At 48.1% G+C, this 27,418-nt stretch overlaps 1 protein-coding gene across 2 annotated transcripts in view; it reads right to left on the reverse strand.

The window, feature by feature from the left end:
- Positions 1-23,363, reverse strand: part of Rcsd1 (RCSD domain containing 1) — a 58,283-nt gene extending 34,920 nt beyond the window's left edge. For both annotated transcript variants that reach the window (XM_021165465.3, XM_029477981.2), the window contains exon 1: positions 23,154-23,363. In XM_021165465.3, coding sequence (XP_021021124.1) covers positions 23,154-23,159 — 6 coding nt within the window. In that variant the 5' untranslated portion in view covers positions 23,160-23,363. The remainder of the gene's footprint in view (positions 1-23,153) is intronic.
- Between the last annotated feature and the right edge of the window lie 4,055 nt (positions 23,364-27,418).

Consider the following 27,418-nt stretch of genomic DNA (forward strand, 5'->3'; position numbering starts at 1 on the left):
AACACCTGTAGAGCGGGAAGCTAGAGAGATTAAAAATATCTGCCTGATCCCTTAAAAAAAATAAATAAAAGATGAGAGGAAAATGGTCTCTTGTCTTCACAGGGAAAACAAACAAAGCGATATCTGGTTTGAGCCATTTCCTCTCAGCAAAGCACAGCCCTCCCCAGTCAGAGCTGGGCCTGGACCACACATTTGAACAGCCGAAGACATCCTGATAATTGATGGTGCCTATGAGGGACGGGCTTGGAACAGGTTCCCAGTCCCCAAGCTTGGGGCTTCTTATGCCGGAGGGTGTATTAGGGGAAGCTGAGATAACCTCATTTCCTTGAGGAGATACGCAGCCTCCAGCCAGCTTTGGAAACAAGGGGCCCTTGTGCTCCTCCTCCGCTGTCTTCCCAATCCCAGGAAGTCTGTCCCTAGGGTCACAAAGGGTGGTGATGACAACCCCGTCCAGAGAGGACATGGTGCTGTCTTTCCAGGACCTGGCTGAGCTCAGGTTCAGACTGAGGGTGGCAATCCAGAAATAGATCGTGCTGGCTCCTTGATGTCTCATTTGCAAGGAATCACCAAGCCTGGCGCTTTTGTCCTTAGCGTCCCTTTCTGGCAGAGCGTCCACTGACCCCAGGCTGCTATCCCCTCTCCCTCAGTTCCAGTCACTGGTGATGCTTGTATCAACTCTTTCTCTGCTCTTTCACCACTCTTCCTTCTGCTGCCCAGATAATCATTCTCAAAATTGAGTTCAGTCATGATCTTACTTGGTTTATCTGTTTCATGCTACCCACTCTATGCTGGGAACATCTTTGTACAGGTCGAACAGCCTGAATCTTCAAATCCTTAACCAGAAGTGACCCCATACCCCAAAGTCTTTGGATGAAAACATGACAGCACAAGCAGAAAATTCCATACCCAATCTCATGTGCTAGGAGGAGGCCAAAATGAAGGAAGACCAAAAAAAAAAAAGGGGGGATTAAAAAAAGGTATCACAAAATTATCATTAGCCTATATGTAAGAGGCATCAATGAAGCATATGGGAATCTTATGTTTGTATTTTCCTTGCATCTCAAATAACTCAAGATAGCCACCGATTTGAATCTGAAAATAATCTAAGATTAAAGATAATTTTTTTTGTGCTCTGGAGAGATGGTTCGGTGGTTAAAGGCACTCGCTGCTCTTCCAGAGAAGCTGAGTTCAGCACCCAGCATCTATGTCAGGCAGCCCACAGCCACCTATAACTGTAGCTCCAGAGAATCTAATGCCTCTGGCCTTTCATAAGTACATACCCTCACACAGACATATATGCATAATTTAAAATAGCAGAATCAATCTGGGCATAGTGGCACGTGCCTTTAATCCCAGCACTTAGGAGGCAGAGGAGGATCTCTGTGAGTTCGAGGCCAGCCTGATCAACAGAGCAAGTTCCAGGACAGCCAGAAGAACTACATAGTAAGAGTCTGTCTCCAACAAACAAACAAACAAACAAACAAACACAAAGTAGAAACAATCTTAAAGAACAATTCTGGTCCCAAGCAGTTCTAATTAGAGATATTTGACCCACGTAGAACGTAAGGCCCCTGCTGGTCTATCCTTCTGAGAAGTTCACCCTTCCTCAGCAGCAGAGGCCAACACTCATTGAACATTCGCCATGTGGAGGAACCATGGAAATGAGCCCTGTGTCCTCACCAAGGCCTCCCAAGCCAGGCACTTTGATCAATGTGGATGATGGAGCTGGAACTCAAGGAGCCTAAATGGTTTCCCTGGGGGCCTCAATGCTGTGGTGGAGCTGGAATCCCAACCCTGGAGGCCTCTTTCCAGGCCCTTGAACTTCCCATCACACGCCTCTTGCAGCCCTCAGCACTCTGCATTTACACACACACACACACACACACACACACAGACACCCTCATGCACATGGTGTTCCTGGACCTCAGATTCCTTGGCCCTGTTGCCCCCAGCTAGATTGCTCGTATCCCCCACATCCCAGCTCCTTGCTACCTCTCCCAGGAATTATGCGGAATTTCTCCCTGAGTTGCATCATCACCACCCCTTCCCTCATCCTCTCTCACACCACTTGCTTTGCTACATTGGAGCTCCGTCCCTCTCACTAGCCAGTAACCTTCTCACGAAGGTTGGTACCATAGCCTCTACCTTGGATTCCCCATATGCCGGAAAGAGAGGCTGGCATACAATAGATTTGCAACAAAAATCAGCTGGCTTCAAGACATCAGGCACCCGAGAAGGCTGAGGGGCTTGGGGGTTCAGGCTCCCGGCTACTGTGACTTACTTGGTTCCCTGTGTATTAGCTGAGACTGCTCAGCTCTGCTCTTTTATTCCCAACAGTTCCCAGGGCCTGGAGAATTTAGACAGACTCCCTGTGTGCTCCTAACATGCATCTGGGCTTGTGCACCATTGCTAGAGCCTAAAGGAGACAGTAGAAGTAAAGGCTCCCCGGAGGGTTCCCAGGTCCCTGGGTGTGAAATCTGGGCAAAGCAAGCTCTAAAAGGCAGCCTTCTCCAGTAAGAAAACACCAACCCACAGTTCCCACCCGGGAAGGCTAAGCATCAAAGCACTGCTGTCCAGCTTATCAGATTGGCAGAAAACCGGAAGTGTTGAGAAGCCAAAGCTGCCAGCTTACGGTGAGAGTCGGTTCCTTCCTAAGTGCTGTGAGCATTACACATGGGTTAATTCTGTCCCCTTTCGGTGCGGTCATCTGGAAAAGCATCTTAAGAGGTTTGACATGCTATACTCTATTTTTAGAATATATACTAAAGAAGTAAAGAAAGCAAGTTATTTACACAAAATTGTATGTGCGTGGTGCTGGTCCTATAATAAAGGTGAGAAAAAAAATTGGAAACCACCTGATTGCTGAGATTCAAAGGTCTGAAGTCAATCACAGAGCACAAAGCTCGTAAAACATTATGCTCCTGCTGAACAGGACACACACACACACACACACACACACACCATTCTGGAACTGTGAGATGAATACAAAGCAATGACAACAACCACAAAATGGCTGGAAAACCCATAGCAAGTGCGCAGAGTAACCTAGCAGAAGGGATACAGTGCCAAGCATCGGCAGAGACTGGAGGGGAAACTGCAAGCTAGGCAAAAATGTTAACTTTTTTTTAATAGCCTAGGGCTGTTCACACCTCTCACAATTTGAAAATAATCACCAGAAAGACAATCTGTGTTTTCCGAAGCCAGCAACCATGTATGTCTTTAGGGAGGAGCAGCCCAGTTTTAGGGACAATTGCTTGGATCTTTGCTTGGTCCTAGGGCCTGAAAATACCTTCAAGTCTATGACTATAGAGAGGGCTCAACTTTAAAGGGGTTCAGTTCTTTCACCCTTAAATTCTTTCCGGCTGGTCCAGATGATAAGAAAGGAATGGTGGCCCCATGAGGGATGAAAAACTGGGAGGGAGGTGGAAGTCAGGGGTAGGAGAGTTTTTTTCTCTTGGGCCTGGTAACCCAGCTAGGCTGTCCTCTGGGAAAAGGCATTGGGGATGGCTGGGTGACAGGAAACATCTTGGCTCTATTCCTCTGAGGAAGATGGAGGCTGGGGAGGGACACATACACTCCTAGAACTAGCTTGGAGTCTATTTGACTGAGACTCATTATGTACTGTAGGTGTAAGGGAGAAGGGGGCGGGCGGGCTCATGGAAACGCACCTCCTGTGAATGTTCCATTCACACTTGTACTCCTTTCTCCTCTCTCCTGTCTTAATTGGGAAGCCGGGCTTTTTCACATAGAATAAACACAGGAGAATACAACCCAGTAAGAACTTCTCGCAGGACTTCAGGACAAGGTCAACTGAGGTCAACGAATTCCCCCAAGGTCTGTGCTGTCCAGAGCACTTGACATTGTCTGTCAGGCAGAAACAGTAGGACAGCTAGAGAGGTTACTAACTGCTTGGACCTTTCCATTCTCCCTACCACCCCCCCAACCCCATTTTTTTTTTTTTTTTTTTTTTGAGACAGGGTTTCTTTGTGTAGCCCTGACTGTCCTGGAACTCACTCTGTAGACCAAGCTGGCCTGGAACTCAGAGATTTATATGTCTCTGCTTCTGGAGTTCTGGGGTTAAGGTCGCAGGCCACCACCACCCAGGCAGACCTTCCCATTCTCATTCACACTAGGCAGTGAGGTTCAGGGCTGGGGTTATGGCTATGGGTCAGATTGAGCCCTTCATAGTTCTCCTGTTGAAGCCTTGGTCCCCGACACCTCAGAATGCAACTGTATTTGAACATAGGGCTTATACCGAGATAATTAAGTTAAAATGTAGCTTTGAGGGTGGTCTTATTTTAAATGTTATTTCTTTTTGTGTGTATGAGTGTTTGTCATATGTATTCATGTACACCACGTGTGTGCCTGGTGCCCCTGGAGATTAGAAGAGGGCCCCCGATTCCCTGGAACTAGAGTTACAGATGGCTGTGAGCCACCATGTGGGTGCTGGGGCTTGAATCTGGATCTTCTGTGAGAGCAAACAATGATCATCAACACTAAGCCATCTCTCCAGCCTCCCCCCTCCCCCCCCGTGGGTGGTCTTTTTGACTTGGATCCCACTGACTACAGACACAAAGGGACACAGGAGAGAACCAAGGCAGGAAGCCTTAGACGAAGAGATAATCACACGCACGCACGCACGCACGCACGCACGCGCGCTTGAACATGAAAGGTCATCCCCAGGTTCCTTCGGTTGAACGGTCCTTAGGACATTTGGGAGTTGGAAACTCTGGGAGATGGGACTTGGCTGGAGGAAGTAGATCCTGGGGGAGGTGGAGGCGGAGAATGAGTTGTGGGGACGTATGTGTGCACTTCATAAGTATCTGGTCCCCAGCTCCTTAGCTCCTTCTTGTGCCCCTCTCTATTTCTTGATGTTGTTGTTGTGGCCCCAACCCCTGCCCTGAGAGACTGGCACCTTTGAAACAGTCATCCCAGATACAGCCTTCCTCCTGTATCAGGTATTCTTCTCACAAAAAAGATGACTGACAGACACACAGACGCCATGTGAGGTCATAACAAGAAGATGATCACGTACAAGTCCTGAAGTGCAGTTTCAGAAGAGACAACTCATCTACCTTGATTTCGTACGCCCAGCCTCCGGGTCTATGAGAAAGTTTCATCTGATGGCTGAGCCATCTGATGCTGAGGGTGGCTAGGCAGAGGCTTCGAGGTCTTGCCTCCCCCACTGTGACACTTCTGCTCACTGCCTATGCCGTCTCCCCAACCTACCCAAATTGTGACTTGGCAAAGGCAGAGCCCTTGGCTGGGCTATGACTCTGGATGTCTGTCTTTCTCGTTCTATTCTTACCTAGAATTCTGTTTCTAGAATTTAAACTCCTTTCCTGGACAGGCGGATTGATAGCGCAGTCTTTGCTGTGACTGTGATAGTTTATGCTGAATGGCTGAGCAACGGGTGTGTCTGCGAGTCTCACACCAGCACTCAACCCTCTTCTGGGGAATCAGAAAGTACTGATTGTCCCCTTCAAACATGGTCTCAGCCTGCAAGTGAGTTGTCCACTCTGCCCTGCCCAGCTTCTTATCTGTAACAGCCTCTGGAACATCAAAGGGAACCCACAAGAAGAGGGCAGAGCCCCAGATAGGTGGCTGTCCTCAGCTTTATCCCCACTCCCAACACTTTTCCTGGCTTCAGGGCACCTGCTTTCTGTTAAGGGACTAAATCTTTCCCAGATATTTTCCTGCATTTTTAAAAGAACAGTGGTAACAATACTTTTCATGTGTGGGGAACTTCACAATTCTTCCAAGTCTTTGTCTATGAATATATTATCTCATTCAATTCTTCCAGCAAGCCAGGCAGGGAAAAAAACCTATACCCTGGTGAGGTCTCTAGACCTTGCATGCCTGATTCAGTACTCCATAGCAATTTAGTGATGGAGTTCTGTCTAGGATCCCCAGGCCCAGTTAGACTTTAAAGGCGTTAAAGATCCCATTCTCCTCTCATACACACCACACCAACACATGCACATGTGTCCAGAGGCCCAGGTGAGCTCCTTGCTCTTGCTATGGAGACAGGAAGTCTAGTTCCTATCTGCCTGTTCTTACAATTATGGTTGCACCTCAGCATCCCCACTAAAACCCGGGCTCCTTAGTCTTCAAGGTTTTGGGTAGAAAAAGTCCTGTCCCAGTAAGGAAAGGTCCTCCTCTCTCCTTCCCCTGCCTCTCCCTCCCCAGTTCCCCAAGAAGCCCAGCTCTCCTGGCCTTGAGGTCGGATGCCTGAGCAGCCCCCAAAGGGCTTCACAGCCTGCAATCTCCACCCCTCTTTCTGCACAACCCAAATGAGCTTAGTATATTTGTACAATTCCTGGTCCCATTGCTCTTCAGATAAAATGAGCGGTAACCCTAAGGAGTGGCTTGGGCGAGCTCTTCCTCTCTGTAACCCGTCAGCCACACCTGTGAACATCCAGTTTAAGTGAAACAGGGCGTTGGCTATTTGGGCACAGATTTTAGGCTAGCCCCTGAGACTTTCCCCTGAAACTAGACTGCGCAGAAATCCTGGGTCCTCCCAACCCAAGATGGTAGGAAGGTCTGACAGGTAACCAGCTGTACACTCACAGGCTCTCTCACCTCCAGTGCGATCCTTTTGCAACTTGCCCCTCATTTGTTCTTCAAGTTGGGTTGAGCTCAGGATCACCTCTCCTTGCAAAACGTCCCATCTGCTCCTTTCCTTAGACAGGATACCTAGGTCATATCTACTTGAACACTTGATCACACTGCAGCCATCATCTGTCATCTTTCTGATTCCCTCACAAGACTGCAAAACCCCTGGTCCCCTTGGAAGACAGGAGCCAAGTCATTTTCCTACTGAGTCCAGAGCCAGTAAAGAACCTGACCTAGTAGGTACTTGTCAACAGTGTATCCAGCGAGAGAGTGACCTAGTGATTGCTGCTCCTCCCCCACCTAGACAGACCACACTAAACTGTGAAGGATTTCCAGAAGGCATTCCCTTCTCATTAACCCAGTACTCTGGTATTGCTCTCTATCCCTGGCTATACACACACACACACACACACACACAAACGCACGCACAGGTGTGTGTACACACCACACCAGCCTGTTATTTCCCCCATCTGCAGATGCTTCAGCAGGAAGTACCAAATGGTTGCTTCATTTCCCAGTGTCCACATCCCCTTCCTGCCCTGCCTTGCTCTCCCCCTCCCAGCGGAAACCGCAGGACTCACAGGCAGCAGGGCACTGGAAGGAGCAGACCGGCCTGCTGGATACACTTGTGAGTCTCTCTCACTCCCCGCCCCACCTCTGCTGAGCCTGCAGGTACTGCAAGGCCATGTGGAGGAAAGGCAGGCAGAGCAATGTACCAGTGCTCATCAAGAGTCATAAAAATATCCACATCCTTTGGCCTAATAATTCCACTCCTGGGAATTGCTTCCAAAGAAATCGCTTAAAAGAAAAGGATACATGGACTGTTTATAGCTATGTTATTTATAACACAGAGAAAGTAGAAGCAAATGCCATGACTCAAAATAGAAAAATAATAAAATAAATGATGGTGTATTTGTTATAGCAGACATTTAAAACGAAAGTACAACTTTGTAAGGCCAAGGATATCATCTTGCAAATCGCTTTAAATAAAAAGATTACGGCGCAGAGTTGTATGTATGCTTATTACGACTGTAAGTGGGGGCCAGAGAGATGGCTCAGCAGCTAAGAGCCCTGGAGGATCTGCGTTCAATCCCCAGCACTTACACGGTGTCCCACAATTATCTATAACCAGGGGATTCGATGCTTTCCTCTGGCTTGGTCAGGCATCCATATACATGCAAAAATACTCATACCCATATAATAAAAAAAATAATTTAAAAAGAATTATGCATGTGGCTAAGAACAATTAAGATACACAGAGCTGGACACAGTCATATTTAGTGGTATCATCATTTTCTCCCCATGCCACCTCTGCTCTGAGACAAAACCAGAACAGGAGGAGAGACCCACCTGGGTCATGTAGTCTAGGTTGGCCTTGGTGTCAGGATGCCCCTGCTTCCGGCCCTCATTAATACATTAATGGTTTTTTGTTTGATTGATTGTGACTAGAAACTATGGAAAAACCCCTGAACTCAAATGCTAGGGTTTTCCAGAAGGACCCCACCCCTAATTGCAACTTCATCATGGACTCTACTAATGAAAACATGCCTCATTTGGAGCTCTCCAGTACCTGGCAGTGGGTTTATAAATCACCTGCTGTGTGGGCCTGTAGCTTGACAGCTTCTAAAGGCACTCGGAGGACATTTTTGCATAATGAACAAATAGCTCTATCTGCGGAGTTCTCCATCTGGCTACCATTCCCTAGCCTCCCGGCCACAGGCCAGCAGTCCTGCAGACTCTCCTCAGAGTCCCCTGTCCTGGAGCTCAAGGGGAAGGAGGAGGGGGGCCCACAGATTCCAGGGGTCACCTAGGTGGATAAGAAACTCTAATAGGGTCAGACTTTCCGTGATGGAAATAAAGCCTGAGAGTGAGTCCTCTTTACTTTACTCTCCTCCCCTCTCTGCTCTTGTGTCACCTCCTCTCCTGTCTCCTGCCCTCCCCTCCTTTGCCCTCCCCTCCCCTGGCCTCCCTTTCCTTCCCCTCTCCTCTCATCGCTTCTCCTTTCCTCTCCCCACTCTCTTCACCTCTCTTCCCCTCTCCTTTGCTCCCCTCCCCTCTTCTCCACTCCCTCCCCCTCCCCTCCTTCCTCCTCCCCTGTACTCCTCTCCCCTCCCCTCCTCTCCTCTCCCTTCTCCTCCACTTCACTTCTTCCCCTTCTCATTTCTTTTCTTTTTTGAAGGAGAGTATTGGACTGGAGCCCCACCTCCATCCTCCCCTTGGCTGAGTTTGCAGCTTTGCCATCCCAATCCCAAGACCACCTCTCTCTAGCACTTCAGCCCCTCAACTCATATGTCTACCTCTCCTTTCTTCACCCACAATACACTGGGGCCAGTTAAGAGCCTGTCAGCACAGCTTTGGTGCCTTGAAAGCCCCTCTTCCAGGGCCCTCATTATAGATGGGAGGAGGCATCCACTGGTTCTAGTCAGCACAGAGATTTGCCTCATGCATTCCTACTGGCCCATCCGCGTGTCAGGCATATGTGTGCACCGTGCACATCAGAGACCCTGCAGGTCACTGACCGGTAGCCTTTCACCACCGCTATCTGTTTATAAAACAACCACTTTCAGTGCATAAATGGAGAATGTATTTTCTCCTCAAATCCTCAGCACACCTATCCCTTGCTTCATTGGGGGGGTCACAGGACTTCCCGCCACCACTACACCTCCAGTTCACCATCTCTAGGTTTACTCTCTCCAAGAAAACAGACAGCATTCTTTGTGCAGCTAGCTGCGAAACCATTGCAGAAAGACTGAGCAAACAGATGTGGTTTTCCGAGCCAGGTCTGTCCTACACCAAAGCTAAGCAGGGGACTTCACATTTATCCCTGTTTAATTTCATTATGTTGGCTTTGGCCCCGAGTCCCATCCTATATAAATCATGTTGAACTCGAATGTGTCATGTATCATATTAAGTATCCCAGCTGTGGGTCATCTGGATTCTTTCTAGCTTTCATTCAAATCGTTAACAAAAATATTTAACAAGTGCATGCCAAGGACAGAATCTGCGTCTTGCCACTGGAGACTGTCCTCGGGGAAGACCCAAGGTCGCTAATGAGGGTACTTTGGACAGGCAGCTCAGTCTACTCTGAATCCGTCTTGGCAAAAAAAAAAAAAAAAATTCCTTTGTAATATAATGTGACTATTTGAGAAATCAGAATCCCCTTGCTGATGTATGAAAACATTTGACTCTCTAAATCCAGTGAGAAGTTCTTGATTGATGTCAGCTGAGAGGGAGAGGTGAGCTTATGTCTGATGTTGACTTTCCCATCCCTGCTGGGCCCCTGAGGCACCCCACTCCGTTCTGCTCTCCAAGAGGCCTCCCTACAGAAGATCAGCAGGGACACTGGGTGGGTGGAGTGTCCTGGGCATGTGGGAGACTGAGAGGAAGCTGAGAGTGGGCTGACGATATATTGTATTTTTCTTTCAATCACTCATGATCAACTATAATCCAAAACTACTAAATGGAAACTCACAAACAGAAAGAAGTTACCAGTTACACAATTTGCTTTCTTTGCCCGCCAGCAGATCCTTTCTGCATACGCTACCTGCCTGCTGGCTAACATCGGACCTACTGCCATGTTGCTGTTCATGCTTAACAAACTTGATCTCACTTGGTTATGGCCTCAAAGCATGAGAGCGGCAGCAGCAGCAGCAGCAATGATTCGGATATGCCCAAGAGTAGCTATGAAGTACTTCCTTCAGGTGAAAAGCTTGGACATTTTTTCCCCCAATAAGTTAGAAAAAAGAAAATTAGCTGCTAAGACTCTGTAAGATTGAATGCTCTACCCATAAAACTGTGACAAAGGAAAAACAAAACAAAACAAAATCATGCATAGTAGTGTTGCAAGTGTGCCCTACACTATAAAGGTTATGACCACAGCACATGCTGTAATTATGATAGAAAAGGCAAAGACAGGCCTGTTGGCTCACACTTGCCAGATCTTCACTTGGGAGGCTGAATGAAGCAGGATTGCCACGAGTTCCAGGCCAGCCAGCCTGGGATATGAGTAAAATAAAAGATAGATAGATAGATAGATAGATAGATAGATAGATTAGATAGATAATAGATAGATAGATAGATAGATAGATAGATAGATAGATAGATAGATAGATAGATAGATGGGGGAAGGCATTACATTATTAATGTGGTGCTCTGACTTTAGGCATCCTGTGAGGTCTGTGCCCATATCAAGAGTGACTGATCTTTTCCTCGTTTCCTGTCTCCTCCCTTAATCACTCCTCCAGGTTGAAGGCATAAAATACAGTTGTCTCCTCTCCTCCCTTTCTTTACATTTAAGTCTAGGAGTCTCCCTTCCTCTAGCAGGCCTTGGCTGCCCTGGGAGCCTACAGCTTTGATCTGTTACCTCACACCAGGTCCAGCTGTCTGCAGAAATCCAAAGAAGTGGGCTTGTGTGTGGTCTGCAATAACTAGGTTGCCACAAACCCTGGGGCTAGAGGGGACCTTCAGATGTCCTGGTGTCCCAGTCAAAGCTGCACCAACTGCATGGGTTGTTTTCCTCCAATAACAGCCCCCTCCCTGGCTCATTATCCACACCTGGCCCTTTTCCTAATGTTAACTCAGAGGTGTTCTCTAAAGACTCAACCGGTGGGAAACCAAGAGTGCAGGAGTTTACACTCCAGTGAATGGTAAGGTCAGACTGTTCACACTCTAGTGAATGGGTTATGTCAGACTGAATCTCAGCTACTTGGCTCCTGGACCTATGCTCTTTAGCTCTTACAGTACTGTCTCTGCATGTGACCATCTGCATGTAGATCCACAGGATACCACAGGATACCTGTGATGGATCCTCCCTGCAGGGACAAGGGCTTTCTGTGTGTAAGATATGTGCAGACGGGGATGTATACATGCCGCAGCAGTCATCTGAAAGTCAAATGATAACTTTGTGGAGTAGGTTCTTTCTTTTCACCCTTACATGGAAACCCAAAGATAGAACTCAGGTCATCAGGCCTGGGCAGCAAGTCCTTTACTGCCTAAGACATCTCACTGGCCCCAGAACCTTTGACTTGTTTTTGTTTTGAGAGAGGCTGTTTAGCTCAGGCTGGCTTCCAACTCACTGATCCTCTTGCCTTTACTTTTCAAATGCTTGAATTACAGGCATGCACCACCACCATACCTGGTGTGTGCTAGGGACCGAACCCGGGACTCTGTATACAAGGCAAACACTCTATAAACCAAGCTATATTTCTGGCCCAGACCTACCTTTGTTTGTTTTAGGTTTTGTTTTTGTTTTGTTTTTTTTCATGACAGGGCTTCTCTGTAATAGTCCTGGTTGACTCGCTTTGTAGACCAGGCTAGCCTCAAACTCACAAAGAGACCTGCCTCTGTCACCCAGGTGCTGGGTTTCAAGGTGTGAGCCACTGTGCTCGGCCTCCAGAGCCACTATGATGCTGTATAAGTGTCCTTGCTTATATTACGGTCCTTATTGTCTCAAGGCTCTGCTCATGCCCCCTTCATCACCTCCTCTTCTAACACCTATACTATAAGTCCTGTTTGGGTTATCACAGTTTTTCAAACATTAATTGATTAAGTATTAATGGACACCACCACCATGAATTTGTGGCTCTGTAGCTTTTCAAGATGACATCATCAATTATCTTATCTGGGACATGCATGATCAGATTTCCTTGTAAGACAGCCTGGATGGTAAAGTGACATTAGTTTTACTGATGGAGAACAGACTCTGAGGTTGCTATCAACCCCTGAGCCTGACACTCAGAGTTCCCATCTCCCTCTGGCGCAGTGCCCTCCTGGGCTTGCCACAAGTCTAATGATTGGACTGCGTCCTTCAACATCACCGCCAAGTTCCAGTGACCTTCACTAACCCTTCCATAGGCACAGAGGGCAGGACTTATGAACAAGGGCCATGGAAAAGAATGGTGATCGTTGGTGTCATGTAACTGCAAGCAGGGGAAAGGCTTAGGGTCCCTGTTTGATGGTAGTAGAGGTGGGGTTTAAAAATCAAAGACTTTGGGGGTGATTAACACTGTGTTGCTGCAAAAGGCAAAGAGGTTTTCAAATTCCAGGAGTCAATAAAGCTATAAACTGCTTCTCCTGACAGCATGCTCTGTGGATTGGGCTATTCCAGGACCAAGATGTTTAAGAAACTGCCCAAGAAGCCACAACTAATAGCTTAGGTATAGATGTCTCCAATGGTCTCCTATAGAAATGTGTGTATACACACACACACACACACATACACACACACACACACACACACACACACACACACACAAACTCACTCTTGACTTCCCCTCTAAACCTATTGCCTTTCTAAACCGTCCCCCAAGCCCAGAGAGCAGTCAGCATCACTGGGAACAAGCTTTCTGCTTGCAAAGCAACTTTTACTTCAACCAGGAAGAGCAGATCTGACCACAGAACTCTGACAATGTCCAGAGCCCAAGACTGAGCGGCGGGTAAAGTTGCTGCCTTCCTCAGCCTTCCCACCTTCAGCAGCCTGAAGGACACAGCCTTGCTGCCAGACCAGCTCAGAGATGGGCAACTCTTTGAAGTAAGACTCCCTTGGCCTATAAAAGCCACCACTCGGTCTTTCTAGCTCACACCGACGTGGGAGGTGGTAGGAGAAACTGTACTTTCGGGCTCTGTGGTTGTGAGGAGCTGTGTGGCTACTTGTCACCTTTCCAGGTCTCAGACAAAGGACAAATAGCTAAACTATGGCGGTCATATCACACTGTCGGAATGAACAGGCGCTTGCTGTGTAGACTAGAACTGTGGCCTTGTTTGCTACAGCAACGTTCACCTGGCTTGAAACTCACACAGCCGAGCTCTCCACTCACCTGTCTTGATCAGCTCTTGCCAGCCTGCCAGCCCAGATAATCTCACTAGCAAGAGAAGAGATCAGGAGGAGAAGAGGGTGGCTCCTCAGATATGCTTTTTGCACCCCAGGGACTCCCCTTGGAAACAGCAGCTCTCCCAGCGAAAAGCTGTAGCTGAGCTCTGCACCCGTTTAAGTCTAAAGAAGACAAAAGTGGAATGGGCTACCTAAGGGGGAAAGAAGTTTGTCACACAGTAAATGCTAATGAATATCCACTATATTCATTCGACGTTAACCTGAGCATAGCAGTAAGGATGCTTACACTACAACCTAATATCAAGGATTTTCCCTATCCATCCCCAAGCCCCCAACTGCTGTATGGATAACAAGTTTCCTGCTGCAAAAGTGGTGATTAGTGGCTCCCTAGTCACATACTCACCCCCATCCCTGGAACCTGTAAATACAACCTTATTTCTAAAAAGAGATTTTGCAGAGGGACTTAAGAATTTTTGAAATGAGGGGATCATAATCCTGAATTGTTATCGAGGGTCAAAATTTGGTGACACATGTCCCTGTTAGGGACACATAGAGAGAAGAGGGATGTAGCCTCAATCCAGAGCCAGCAAGTACCAGGAGGGAAGAGAGATGTGAAGAGGATTGTTCCTCGGAGCCTCAGGAAGGAGCGTGGTCCAGCTAACACCAGCCCATGGCCATCTCTTAGCAGAGATGCACACACTTAGCAAATGCACAAACTGGCTAACTTCCTTGACTTTGGCTTCTCCATCTGTCCCATTCCCCAGCCGCCCAGAGCGCCAGGTAGACCAGTGAGCCTCTCTCATTGAGCCTCCCACACACTTCCACAAGAAAAACTTCTAGAATCCCCCCAGAGCATTCATGAGGACACATGGCCATGACCAGCCAATAGGGACCACAAATCTCCCTAGGGAACCTCCCTCAAGGTGGAGAGCAGCCCAGTGAGAGAGAACACGTGCTGCACTTGGATGAGGCTGGACCTTTTCTAGCCTTGGCTTGTGGTCTCCTGACTCTAATTAAAACAGTGATAATGAAAACTGTTCTCAACTACCACTGCGAATAAAGATTGGCTGGGAGGGCCTCGAGACACACTGAACCCTAGAGTCTGGAAGACAGGGGAGAGCCGGCAGAAGGCAGCGAGCCTGCAGAAGGCGAGGCTCTGCACTGCAGAGACAGCAAAGTGCATGTGAGTCAGGCATGTGGATCCGACATGTCCTGTAGAGAGTGACCTGAGGGTTAGAAGGCCATTGCCTTAGTTCTGACTCAGCCACTCCTGACTCCCAGCACACCTATCCACACATCCAGTTTAAGGACCCCACCTTTAAAGTAAAGGGGGATGAAAGAAACTGTTAAGTTCCTTTGACTTTCCGAGCTCTTATACTCTAAAGATCCTTAAAGCATTTTTTAAAAAAATGTATTTATTTTAAAATTTTCAGTTTTTCAAGACAGGTTTTCTCTGTGTAGCCCTTGGCTGTCCTGGAACTTGCTCTGTAGACCAGGCTGGCCTCGAACTCAGAGATCCACCTACCTCTGACTCCCCTGGGATTAAAAGCATGCACCACCATGCCTGGTGTAATGTATATTTATAAACCTGGCATTTGGGAGATGGAAGCAGAGGGATCAAGAATTTAAGGCTAGCCTGGGCTATAGGAGATCCTGTCTCAAACAAAACAAAACAAAACAAAACCACAACTTAACAACAAAAATGAATTTTCAAAATTCCACTTCCTTGCCATGGCGGGTGTCACAATGGAGTCTTCTTGATGTCTTTTAGATGAGGATCAGAATTAATTCAGCTGATCCAGGTCTTAAAAACTCCAAGTGTTGAGCGGCCTAGCCTAGCAATGGCTAAAGGAAGACGGTCCAGGCAGAAGAAGAGAAAGCACAGGGCCCTAGAACCCCACACATGGAGTAGTACCCTTGTGGCTCTTGGAACAATCACCTTCCAGATCTTCTAGCAACACGGCCCCTTACTTATCCAGAAAACAAACGCAGAAAGACTTTATAAGGATTAAAAGATCCATTTATGGAAAACACCCACACCTAGGAAGTCTGTAACATGTAGTAACCACCGTGAGGAGAGCTTTTAGATGTTTGCCCATGCCGCCACGGCTGTGGCTGCTCGGAGTGAATTTCCCACTATCCATCAGTTCGTATCTCAGAAGCATGACAAGCCAGGGACCTGAGGCCCAAGAATGTGTTCTGGAGGACTGAGAGAGTGGGGGTGGGGCAGCAGGCTGGAGTAAGCGGCCCTGTAGCTCATGTGTTTAGAATGAACCATTCAGGGTGAGGGTCGAGCAGGGAGGGAGGTTCAGAGGAGGTGGAAGCCTTCCTTGGCATTTTATAGATGAAAATGCCCTCTCTGGTGGGTGCCTGAGTTGTGCAACAGGAACCACAGGCTCAGCCTTTCATTTCCGTTGCTCTGTTTTAACTGGGTGGGGCTAACGTGGGTGCCTTTGGTCTGCTGTTGCTCCTTGGTCCACCTGGCTCACCCCTGGGCTGGTTGGAGACAGTGAGAAACAAATTGGTTTTTTCACAGAATGAGCAGGAAGGGCAACCACAATGGGAGATGTGAGTTGGTCGGCAGGGGGAGTAGAACAGGAGTGTGTGTGTGTGTGTGCATGCGCGTGTGTGATTTGTTCTGAGGCCTCTAATAAGAAAAGAAGAGGTGGTCTTGAAGATGGCTTTGGTGGACTTGATGGAAGACACCACTTGGGGCCAAGACCCTGTGTCAAACCGAATGTCCTCAGTAGGAGTGGCAGACATGAGTGAGCTCACTGAGACTGAAGCCCCCAAGGCTGTCAGATGATGGAGGGGAAGCACCTGGAGGGGAAGCCCAAGGAGGAAGCCTGCTTTCTCTTTCTCCCACACAGAAGAAGCTGACTTTAAACTCCATACACCTCCCACACCTCCCAGCTAATCAAGATCACATCTTGTATTTTTAACATGTCCTGTCATATGTGTAGCTCTTGTTTCTCCAAATAGAAAAGAGCCTTTTATGGTAGTAACGGCAATCTCCGCTTCTCTGCTACCACTCAGAGCTCCCTCTCAAAGCTTGTTATCTCGTTTTACCTTCCAGGAATCAACACCCATCCTGTGAGGCTTGCTTTTGCCTAGAATGGACTCTTCCTGATTCTCTGCGGTTGGTTAACTTCAACTACTCCCTCAACACTCAACTCAGAGGTCATCTGTCACCGGAAGCCCTCCTTGAGCCCCAGGCTGGGTGTGGCACCCCTCCTCCAGTGGGGCAAGCTCTCATCCTGCTCTGCAATTAAGGGTCTAAGTGCTTGTTTCCCCTCTGAGAAGGTCAGCAAGGTGAGAGATGGGTCACAGATAGAGGCCCAGTGCCTGGCAGGCTGTAAATGATCATTATGTGTTGGCTAACCCTAATTAAACAGTTCTGTGGGCAGAGGAGATAGCTCAGCGAATCAGATACCGGCTCTGCAAGCGTGAAGACTGAAAGTCAGTCCCCAGCACTTAGTTTACAAGGGGTGGTGCGTGTCAGGCATGGTGACCCGTGTCTGAATCGGCAAGCTCTAGATTTAGTGAGAGACTCAGAAATGCAAGACAGAGCGCAATTAGGAAGACACTCGGTGTTGACATCTGGTTTCCACATGCACTTCGGCATATACACACACGCACACAAATAAATCAGCAGCAACAACCCAAAACAGCCATCTGTTATCTTGCAAACGGACACCAATAGACTATAGAAGACTCAGCTGGAGGAAGAGTTGTGGGCCCAGAGGACAGCTCTGAGATGGTACAGGGGCATCTGTGATGCTAGGAAGACTAATGGCCAGAACTACGAGCTTCCAGCCGGGGATTCAGGTGAAAAGACTTAGGAAGGGAAAGACCCTTCAAGTCCACCTTACCTTTCCTAGGGAGCTACTGAGTCTTGAATGGCAATCGGAAGAAGCCTTCTCACTAGAACAGGGTCTGATCCACCCAAAGGTGTGACTTTACATCGTGAGCCTCACGGGTTCACCACTTAATGTCCACAAACCTCCATAGCCAGTATTCAGAAAGCCCCAAAGGAGAAAAAGGTAGAAAGAACACTGTCCCAAAGACCAAAGGACAAAGGCAATGTCCTCTCTGGTCTGGCTCCGTTTGGGAGATGGGTTCGTGTGGGGGGGTCCCATTCTCTAATGTTTGTACTCTACCTATGGCATCTCTGAGAGATGTGTCCACCTGATACCATAAGGGTGGATGCAGGCCACATGCTGCTGTGGTGATGACACTTTGCGAGACTGACTTCTTAGAGCATGGGCTTAACTACTCCCCAGATAAGAGAATCCGAGAGTTGCTGCTTTCCAAAGGTCCGACTGCACCCACAGCCCCAGCATACCTCAGGGTCCCGTCTGCTCCTTCCCAGTAAAGCAGGAGCAATTAGGGACTGTCTTGTTTCTCCCAGGGCTGTGTGCCTTTTCCCAGTGGGTTAGATAGGCTAGACTGTCCCTGCAAACCTCAGACACTGTCACAAGAGGAAGGCAGCGTTGCCTTCTCTGGAACCGAAAGGCTTTCTTCTGTGGCTCTGATAAGATTACCGGGCTGCTGAGCCGCCTCCGTTCAGATTTCCCACGGAACCGCAGGAGCCAGGCTCCAGCCTTCCTTGCTGTGGGCAGCCTGCTGAGGATCAAGCTCTGAAACCCGACTCCGCTCCAGGAATGCTCTCACCCCACCGTGATAGGGCCCGGTCTTGACAGCGCGCCTACCCGAAACTACTCTTGTTCTCACAGCCCAGCAAATGAAAGATGTCTGCTAAGGGGAGCCAGAATGGCTGCAAGGGTCTCCACCCAGCAGGAGCGCGAGAGGAGGAGTGGGTATCTCGGGCTTGCCCACAAGTCCATCCAGTCTAACTCCCCCTTCAGAGGCCGACCGGTCCCCATTATGATCACCAGCCTCAACCAGCACACCATGGCTCAGTGACAGGATGGGGAAAACCAGCAAGGCTCACAGGAACATCCCCAAATAATCCTTCTTACCTAAACTTGGAGTTTCCCCTCTAATAAATAAATGATATAAAAATGAGGTAGGGGGTTAGGGAAGCTATTCCAATGGGTAAATACGCTTGCTGGGTGAGCAAGAAAATCTGGGTTCACCCAGGGATTCCCATGGTGGAAGGAGAAAACTGACTACTGAAAAATGTCCTCTGATCTCCATATGCACTGTGTAGCATGGGAAATCCCATACTCATACACACACAATAATAATTATTAATAAAACAAACATTTAATGTGTTAAAATGTTTGTAAAATAAACTAGCAAATGTTTAACAAGGTAAAAAAAAAATGAACCTAAGACATAGGTTATAGGGCTGGAGATATGGCTCAGCATTTAAGAGCACTGGCTGCTCTTTCAGAGGTCCTGAGTTCAATTCCTGGTAACCATATGATGACTCATGACAATCTATAATGGGATCTGAAGACCTCTTTAGACATGCAGTGTACATGCAGATAAAGCATTCATATCCATAAAATAAATAAATAAAATCTTTTGAAAAATACATAGGTTGCAAAATGAATATATTATATATAATATATTGGTATCCAATTGGGATTGAAGGTGTGTACCACTACTCTCAGATTTTTTTTTTTTAAACATTACTTATGAGGATGAAAAGATAGCTTCCTCTCATGTGTGTGTTCTTCAGAAAAGGTCTCATGAAGCACCGGCTGGCCTGGAACTCAGTATGTAGCTGAAGATAGATTTTTTTTTTTTTTTCGAGACAGGGTTTCTCTGTACAGCCCTGGCTGTCCTGGAACTCACTTTGTAGACCAGGCTGGTCCCGAACTCAGAAATCCGCCTGCCTCTGCCTCCCGAGTGCTGGGATTAAAGGTGTGCGCCACCACGCCCGGCTAAAGATAATCTTTAACTTGGCTCTGCTGCTTCTAGCTCTCATGTGTTGCAATTAAAAGATGGGCTAATACACCCAGCTTGATCACACACACCCCACCCCCCTTTGAGAAAGGGTTGGTCTCACTGTGTAGCCCTGGCTGGGCTGGAACTGGTTCTGTAGACCTGGCTTACCTTGAACCCACAAGAGATGCACCTGCATCTGCCTCTCCAGTGCTGGGATTGAAGGTGTGCACCACTATTCTCAGATCGTTTTTTTTTTTTTTAAACATTACTTATGTGTATGCACACATTCATGCAGGTACCCTCAAAGGCCAGAAAGCTGTTTGGCTTCCTATCTCCAATAACTTTACCATTATTGTTTCTAGAGACAATGACTTCATAGCCAAAGAGGTCTGCCTGTCTCACAGTGCTGAAATGCTGTTCAGAACAAACCAGCAAAGAAACACACTAAAGCCTGCTTTTTCCTTCTTTCTTTTTTCTCCTCTCTCTCTCTTAAAAGTCTAATAATGTCTCTCGTCTCCAATAACGTACTCACCCAATCAGTGTGTCTTAGTTGGTGCTCATGAGGCCTACATATGTAAAGTATGGTTCCTTCCTCCTTACTGGAAGCCAAAGAGCCTGCCCTGGTGGGACTAGTTAGGTGCTCTGTAGAGGCCGACGGCCTCTGGGAAGGTAGAGTTTCTATTAATTTATTAGGCAAATTGTATCGGGAAGCTTGGGGTTTCTGTGATAGGCACTTTGTTGGTTTATGGAGACCCATCCACCAGTAAGACAGTGAGGTATATCCTCTCCCTCCCTCCTCCTCTCCCTTCCTCTTCCCCTCCCCCACCTCCTTCTGTTCCTCTGTTAGGGATCAAACCCAGGACTTCACATCTGCTATGTAAGCACCCTGCCCTCTCTTCTGGGCACCCTGGTGAACTCAAATGCAGGCATTTCTGCTTGCCCTCCAGCACATGGTCTTTACTCTCTTTCCTTCTCTTGGAGTCAGGCTACACCCCATCCAGAGCCTCTGAGGGGCTCTGTCGCTTGAGCACCTTGCACATGCAATGTGTGGTGCCACGGTTGCTACCTCATGCAGGACTTCTCAGTTTCCTACTGTCTGTGAGGCAGAATCCAGGGCCATTCGTGAACCGCCTTCAAGGTCTGAAAATGGTAAATTACAGGAAGGTAGGAGTTGGGAGCACAGCTAGGGAAGGAGAAAAAGGAATGCCTTCTAGGGGGCTTAGATTTTGGCCCCCAGTGGCTACCTCTATGGGGGAACCTCATTGCTTCCACGACTTTATCTTGTTACTTTCACTTCTTTCTTCCTTTAGGGATCCCCCTATTTGCCCCTGCAATCAGCCATCCTGCCTCCCTGAACGAAGCCAGTGTCCCTACATCTCTCTTCCCAATCACTGCCGTTCTCTCAAGGCTTCTGAGCCGCATCTGCTCTGGCCTATACATGCCATGCTTGCCGAAGCATTCATTAAGCACACAGGGACAGGATGTGTGAATCTCGTTTCCTCGATTGGATTGGGAGTGTTAGAAAGGCACAGGTCAAGTGCCATCTTGCTTTTGTTTATTCCAGGGAGGTCCCTATGAGGCTGAGGTGTGATTAATGTGGCCGAGACAGTGGTCACAGGGATTTGAAGATTTCCCTAACATTTGCGGTAGGCAAGTGTGGGGTAGAGCCTGAATGTGGTTAACCGGCCCTGGGTTGAATGCTCAATATGGGGACATGGTGCAACTCCATTTCTTCTCAAATAAATAAGTAGCCTCCTTCTGGAGGCCGATTTCAGGGCTCCCTTAGCTCCACTCATGGCAGGTAATACACCTGTCACCGACTTTCACTTCCTAGCTGAGAATCTTGTAGCCTCCTCTGTCTTCTGTTTCCTCTTTACTTCCTTTAACAACAGCTCAGCTGCTACCTGTTGTGGCATTTTGCTTGTTTGTTTGGGCTTTTGTGACTGGTTCTCAAAAGAAACTTTAAAAACAGTCACTGTGGGCCCTCAAGGCCGTGGCACACCTCAGGGTGAATGGGTGTAAGCGGATCTGTCTGGCCTGGTTGACTAGGCAATTTCCCTGTGCTGGTCCAGCCTTTGGCACACAGGAATTTGGCTCTCTCCATCCAACCCCTTTTTCGCTACTGTATATATCAGCTTGTAGACAGGAGAGTCTTCTCTTTTCGTGCCTCCCACCTACCAAGCCACTCAGGAAGTTGCTGGGCTGATACTTTCAGGGCCTTAGACTCCCTCTGTTTCTTCCTCAGCTGAGGGAGGAAGAAGTGGCCCTGGGAAGGGAACCCCTTCTGTGTTTCCCTAGATTAAAGTTAGAGCTTGCATTGGGGGCCTTCAAGCAACACCCCATTTAAGTCCAGTTGGGCTTCCATCCTGTGTCCATTACAGTTCTGTTAGCTTCTGGCTTGTCACCAGAGGTACCCTGAGCTCTCCTCGGGGAGGGGGCTTATAAGTACAGCAGTTTCTTTATGAACCTCTCCTGGGTCCCCCCTCCGTTTCCCTCCTCTGTCCTGTAGCAGTAGCCAGCACAGAGAATCCTATTGCTTTGAGTTTGCAAGGTCTTGACCATATGTAAGAGCCCATCTGGAACGCTTTGTGGTCTAGCTACCCTAATCAACTACTTCCTGACTTGCACAAGTCGCTACAGAGAGTCCAATTCAGACCCCAGCACCCCAGGTACTCAGCACTCCCCAAGGGCCCAGAATGCAAAATGCAACCTTGCTACTTTAGGACAACTGGTTGAGCTAAATATGCAGCCTTGCTATTGTTCTTCTAGAGGCAGACAGTGAAGCTCAGAAGAGATGAGCGGACTCAGGCCTGGAAGGAATTGAACTTCTGTGCACGGGATCTCCGCAGACCTTGGGCTAAGTAGGCACACTTTGCTTTTGAGTGGGAGGAGGAATCACCTTAAAGGCCTGTGGGTTTTCATCTCCTTTTTTCCTCTTTGAAAATCCCAGGTCCTACTGATATTGATTAGGATACAATAAAAGGTCACAGTTTCTTTTTCTTTCTTTGTGTGTGTGTGTGAGACCCTGGGAGTTGAACCTGGGGCTTTGCCCATGCTGTGCCTCTGAGTTCACCTGCAGCTGGTCTGGGTTTGAAGGGAAACATTTCTTTGGAAATCTATAGACCTGGAGGAGGAAGCTAGGTGAACTAGCTGGATGGAAAGTAGTGGCCAGTATTCTCCACTGAGGTTGGAGAAGCGCAGAGAAAGTGTGGGACTCACCCCTGCAAACCTCTCAGATATGGCTACCACACCCCAAGGTGCACACAACCTCAGGAGGCAGGGCATCTTGGAGAGCCTCTAATGTCTCAGAAATAAGTTTATCTGATCGGCGGCAAGGGAGCTTTTCAGAGAGTTTTGATGGAAGATATGACAGAAACAAGGGGCATCAGAAGTAAGAGACCAACTGGTCAGAAAAGCCACACTGCAATCAAAAGGGGAAGCCATGCGGGCAGAGTCCCGGCTTCAACTGCCAACTGTTTCTCAATGCCTGAGTCAGGGTTGCTGGAGTTTTTGTTTGGGGGTTCTTGGTTCAAACCTTTATCCGTTTATGACTTTAGTTGTACCTAAGTTTTATTTTCTAAAAAAACCCCAAAAAAAACAAAAAAAGCATGTATGTGCACAGTCAGAACACCTGAATCCCTACAAAGGGCCCCCTCCTTCGCCTGAGGTCCTTTCCTGACAAGCCCACGCCTGCCCACAGGGGTCTCCGAGGAGCAAGGACCAGCCTTTCTCGACTTGGCCTGCGCGACGTTTCGGCTGCGTGCTCCCTGCTGAGAGCAGGAACGGCGACCTGGGCAGGAGCGCTCTGACCTCCCTCTCCCCCAGGCCCGTGTCCCCGCCGGTCTTTTACCTCCATATCCTCCAGGTAGTCCTCCTCCGGCTGCGGACACGCCCGCTCTCTCGGGTTAAGAGACCACGATCCCCGCTGTCCCCTCAGCTCCCAGCCCGGGTCACTTTCGGGGCTGTAGCGGGCACAGGGCGAGTGGGCGGCGGCGCGCGCCTGGCTGCACTCGGCTGCGGGACTGCCCCAGCTGGGGGCCCTGCGCCAGAGAACGAGGAAGGAGGAGGAGGAGGGAGGGAGGGACCGAGGGACGCAGGAGGAGGGGAGGGGAGGGGAGCAGAGAGGGAGGCCGGATCGGGGTTTAAATTTAGACACAAATCTAAACAGATACTGTCCCTCCCAAGGCAGGACTCAAGAGCCCGAGCCGCCACGACTCCATTAATCTGCCCAAACATGGGCTGGGCAGCGCCGCGCCCCCTTTCTCGCGGAAGTTTCTCAGGACCCTGGGCTTTGCACTTTTTCAGACCACCTCAACTCTCCCTCTTTTAGCCTGCCTTCTTTACTTTCCTTATGCCTCAAATTAGAATTGCCTTTTCATCCTTTTTCTCTTTGCCATTTCCTTCTTTTCATACCAATTTTCCCAGCCTCCGTTCCTCCTCCTTCTCCCTCCCCCTCCCCCATCCTCTCCTGTATTGCTTAACCTCGTACCTGGCCTTCCTGTATTCAGTAGCCTTAGCTTTGATACCTCTTTTCCTGGATTCCATTTGCAGGAAACAATTATCAGTCTGTCCATCTATTATCTATCTGTGTATGAAGGAGAGGAATCCAAGCAAAGTTTCCCAAGTTTCCTGCCGCATGCAGCAGGCTACTATTCTCTGCTCTGATGCACGCAGCTTAGGGGGTTGTGGGAATATCTGCTCAGACACGCTGCTTGCTAAAGGACCTTTTTCCCATTCCTATTAAATATAGCAAAGGGCATGGTCCTAAACATCCGATTCACATAAGGCCCCCCGCTTAGTAACTCTCCCCAGGGAATGTCGGTTTAAGGCTGCGTGGGAGGGATGTAGGGACTTGAATCTGTGCCGAGGCCATTGTCTGCTACTGGGTTATAGCTCTGGGTGTCTCTTCAGGGTCCCATTTCTTCAGGGAATTGGCTAATAAGGATGCCTGTGTGTCTTCTTACAGCATCCTTCAACTTTGTACTCCAAACCCGGACCTGCTATGCAAGGGAGAGAGAGAGCCAACACATTGGTGGACCATAGCACAGGGTGTTGGTGCTGCAAAGAGCCCAAGAGAAACCACTACCAGAAAACAGCAGAGAACTCAGCCACATTGCAAAGGCTGCCCTGACTGCTTCTCATCACAGTTGGTCTGTAGATCTTGACGTCACAGGCCTTCTAAATCTTACCTTGTAAAACATGAAGTCAGGGCAGCCTCTGTTCATTGAGCTCAGCAGCATATAGGGGCAAGACCTCTGCTTCAGAAGCAGGCGGAGGGTGAGATTCTAGTCCGATGCTTTCTAGATGAGTTCCTTTAGAAAAGCCTCTTATCTGATCTTCATTTTCTGCATCTTCTCGGGGTGGTAGATGCTTGGAAAGAGCAGCTATTTTAAAAGTATGTAGCTTCATTACATAGTTCAGATGGATAAGAGCCCCATAATCCTTTTATTTAAGAGTCAGGGATTCTGGATTCCAAAGAAAGAGTCCCCTTATTCTATCTACACAGCTGCAAGCAGATTCTAGAACAGAGATGATGGAAGTAAGAAAGAAAGGAATGTCTTGCTGATCTTGAATTTCTGATCCCCTTGCCTTGGCTCCCTGATGACAGGAGTGCGCTTTCAGGTCAGGCTGACTTCCCCCTTTTTCTTAGAGCTAGGTGTTCCTTTCCACTCAAAGACAGCAGCATGAATCTTTAAGGCTCTACAAGCAGGAGGGCGGAAGTATCTACCCAGAAGAAACCGTTGGGCCCAGATAATACCACAGCACCAAGGTGAGATGCAGCTGCTCTCCTGCCCCTCCCTCCTCAGGCAGGGCTTCCCTAGGCTGAGAACAGATGATTCACAGAGACAAGACCACAGCCCCTCCACGTTCCTGGGAACAAGTGCAAAGCATGCTGAACCAGAGCTCTTTGCCCCCGTCAGGGCCCTTCTCCCAGGGAAGGAGTAGAGCAGAATACAGAAACCCAGAGCTGTGCTCAGCAATCCTGAGTATGTGTGGGATGTGTTCTTCTGTTATCCTCCCTCCCACCTCTGTAGAGGATCACCAGAAATCAAAGTGAAGGCAGGCAAACTCATACATACCCAGCTCTTCTGACAACCAAGGGGAAGAGAAAGTGGCTGTCTCAGTTCCCCCTCGCTCCACTCTCCAGGGTCTAGCCTGCTCAACCTGGGTTTTCCATTTACACAATCTAAACATCTAAACCAGCTAAACAAGAAACAGAGGCAAGACTATGGAACACCGGCGATGCAGCTTGGGCCAGCAAAGGGCAGGGGAAGAGATGCCATGTATGCAGGCAGCCCTTACACACAGGCTGTCAATAAATGGGAATGAAAGTCAGAGTCGCTCAACAATCACATTGGCACCAACTCTAGGTTCTAGGGGAGAAAGGACTTCATGGAAGAGACCACCAAAAGCCATAAGTGGTATCTGAATAGATTGATTGGATGCAGAACTTTCAGAGGCTCCAATAGGTACCTCTTTGTAAATGGCCTTCTAGTGCTGCTGATCACTTATTTTAATTGATTAACAAACCTGACGTAGCATTTGTGTTCTAGTTTCATTTCTGTCACTGTAATAAAATACCCCAACCAAAAGCAACATAGAGGAGATGGGGAGTTATTGGCTTATCATTCCAGTTTACAACCCATTTATTTGGGAAAAATCAAGGCAGGACCTTAAAATAGCATATCCATAGTTCAGAGCAGAGAATAAACACACAGTTCTTTAGTGCACGCTCTGCTAGCTTTCATCAGGCCCAGCCAAGGGAATGGTGTTGCCCACAGTGGGTTAGGTCAGTTAACAATCAAGACAACCCCCCAACTCCCACAGGCCAACCCTAGCCAAATAATTCCGCCTTAAACTAATTTTAGGTTGTGTCAAGTTGACGGTTGACACTACACAGCGAGGTCTGTCTGTGTCCCAGGCTTGCCTCAGAGCTTCTCAGTACTGTGATCACAGGTGTGCACCAGCATTCCTGGCTCGATTTTAATATTTAGAGCAGGAAGAAAATGTTCTTTAGTGACTATAAATACTAACTAAAGCATACATACAGTTGACCCACAGTGAATGGTTCCAGGAATACCGGCCCTACCTTCCACAGGTACCCAAATCTGTGGTACTCAAGTATTTTGTATATAATGGCATGATACTTGCATAGAGCTATGCACAGAGCTCTGTACCTTTTAATCATCTCTAGCTTACTTAACTCTTAAAGATTCACATTTATTTGTTCTCTCTCTCTCTCTCTGTATGTGTGTGTGTGTGTCCACACATATCACACAGCCCATGTATGGAGGCCAGATTCAACTTCTGAAAGTTGGTTCTCTCTGTCCACTGTGTGGGTTCAGAGGGTCAAACTCAGGTCAGCAAGCTTGGTGGCAATTAAACCTTTACCCACTGAGCCATCTTCCTGGCCTCAGATTACTTTCAATATCTATGGTAATGTAAATGCTGTGCCAGTAATTGTGTTATTTGGGACTAAGGAGAAAGCAAAAAATCTGTATGAGATCAGTAGAAGTGTATTTTTTTTCCTGAGTAGTTTTTGAATCCATGGATGTAGAATCACAATTACAAAGAGCAGTTGATTGTCTACATTTCAGGCCTAAATCCTGGGGATGTGATAAGATAGACAGGACATCTAAAAATCCCTGATTCATTCTACCACCAAGAAGGATAGGGGGTGGGGATTCACAAGGAAAGCTTTCAACCAAGCATTCCTGTGGTGATCAGTAGATTGGCCCCCATTGGGAAATCATCAATAATGTCAAGGAAGGTAGGAATCAGTCTCCTCACTGTAGTAGTGTACACCTCTAATCCTAACACTCAGGCGGCAGAGACAGACAGATATCTGTGAGTTCGAGGCCAGCCAGAACTACATAGAGAAATCTGTCTTAAAAGCAAACCAACTTGCAAAAGTAGAGGGCTACCATGAACCCTGCGGTACTGAGGAAGCACACACGCGGGGCTCGTGGTTTTCAATCTATAGAAATGATTGTAGTGATAGATGTAAGTCTGTGCACATGTATATTTTCTCCTTTGATACCCTGGGCTGGCCCAGGAGCAATGCACACAGTAACAGTGACACACAACCCTATACCTTTGTTTCTGACCATTCTT

Source organism: Mus caroli, unplaced genomic scaffold, assembly GCF_978045245.1.
Source record: "Mus caroli unplaced genomic scaffold, Mus_caroli_1 scaffold_1, whole genome shotgun sequence".
NCBI lineage: Eukaryota > Metazoa > Chordata > Mammalia > Rodentia > Muridae > Mus > Mus caroli.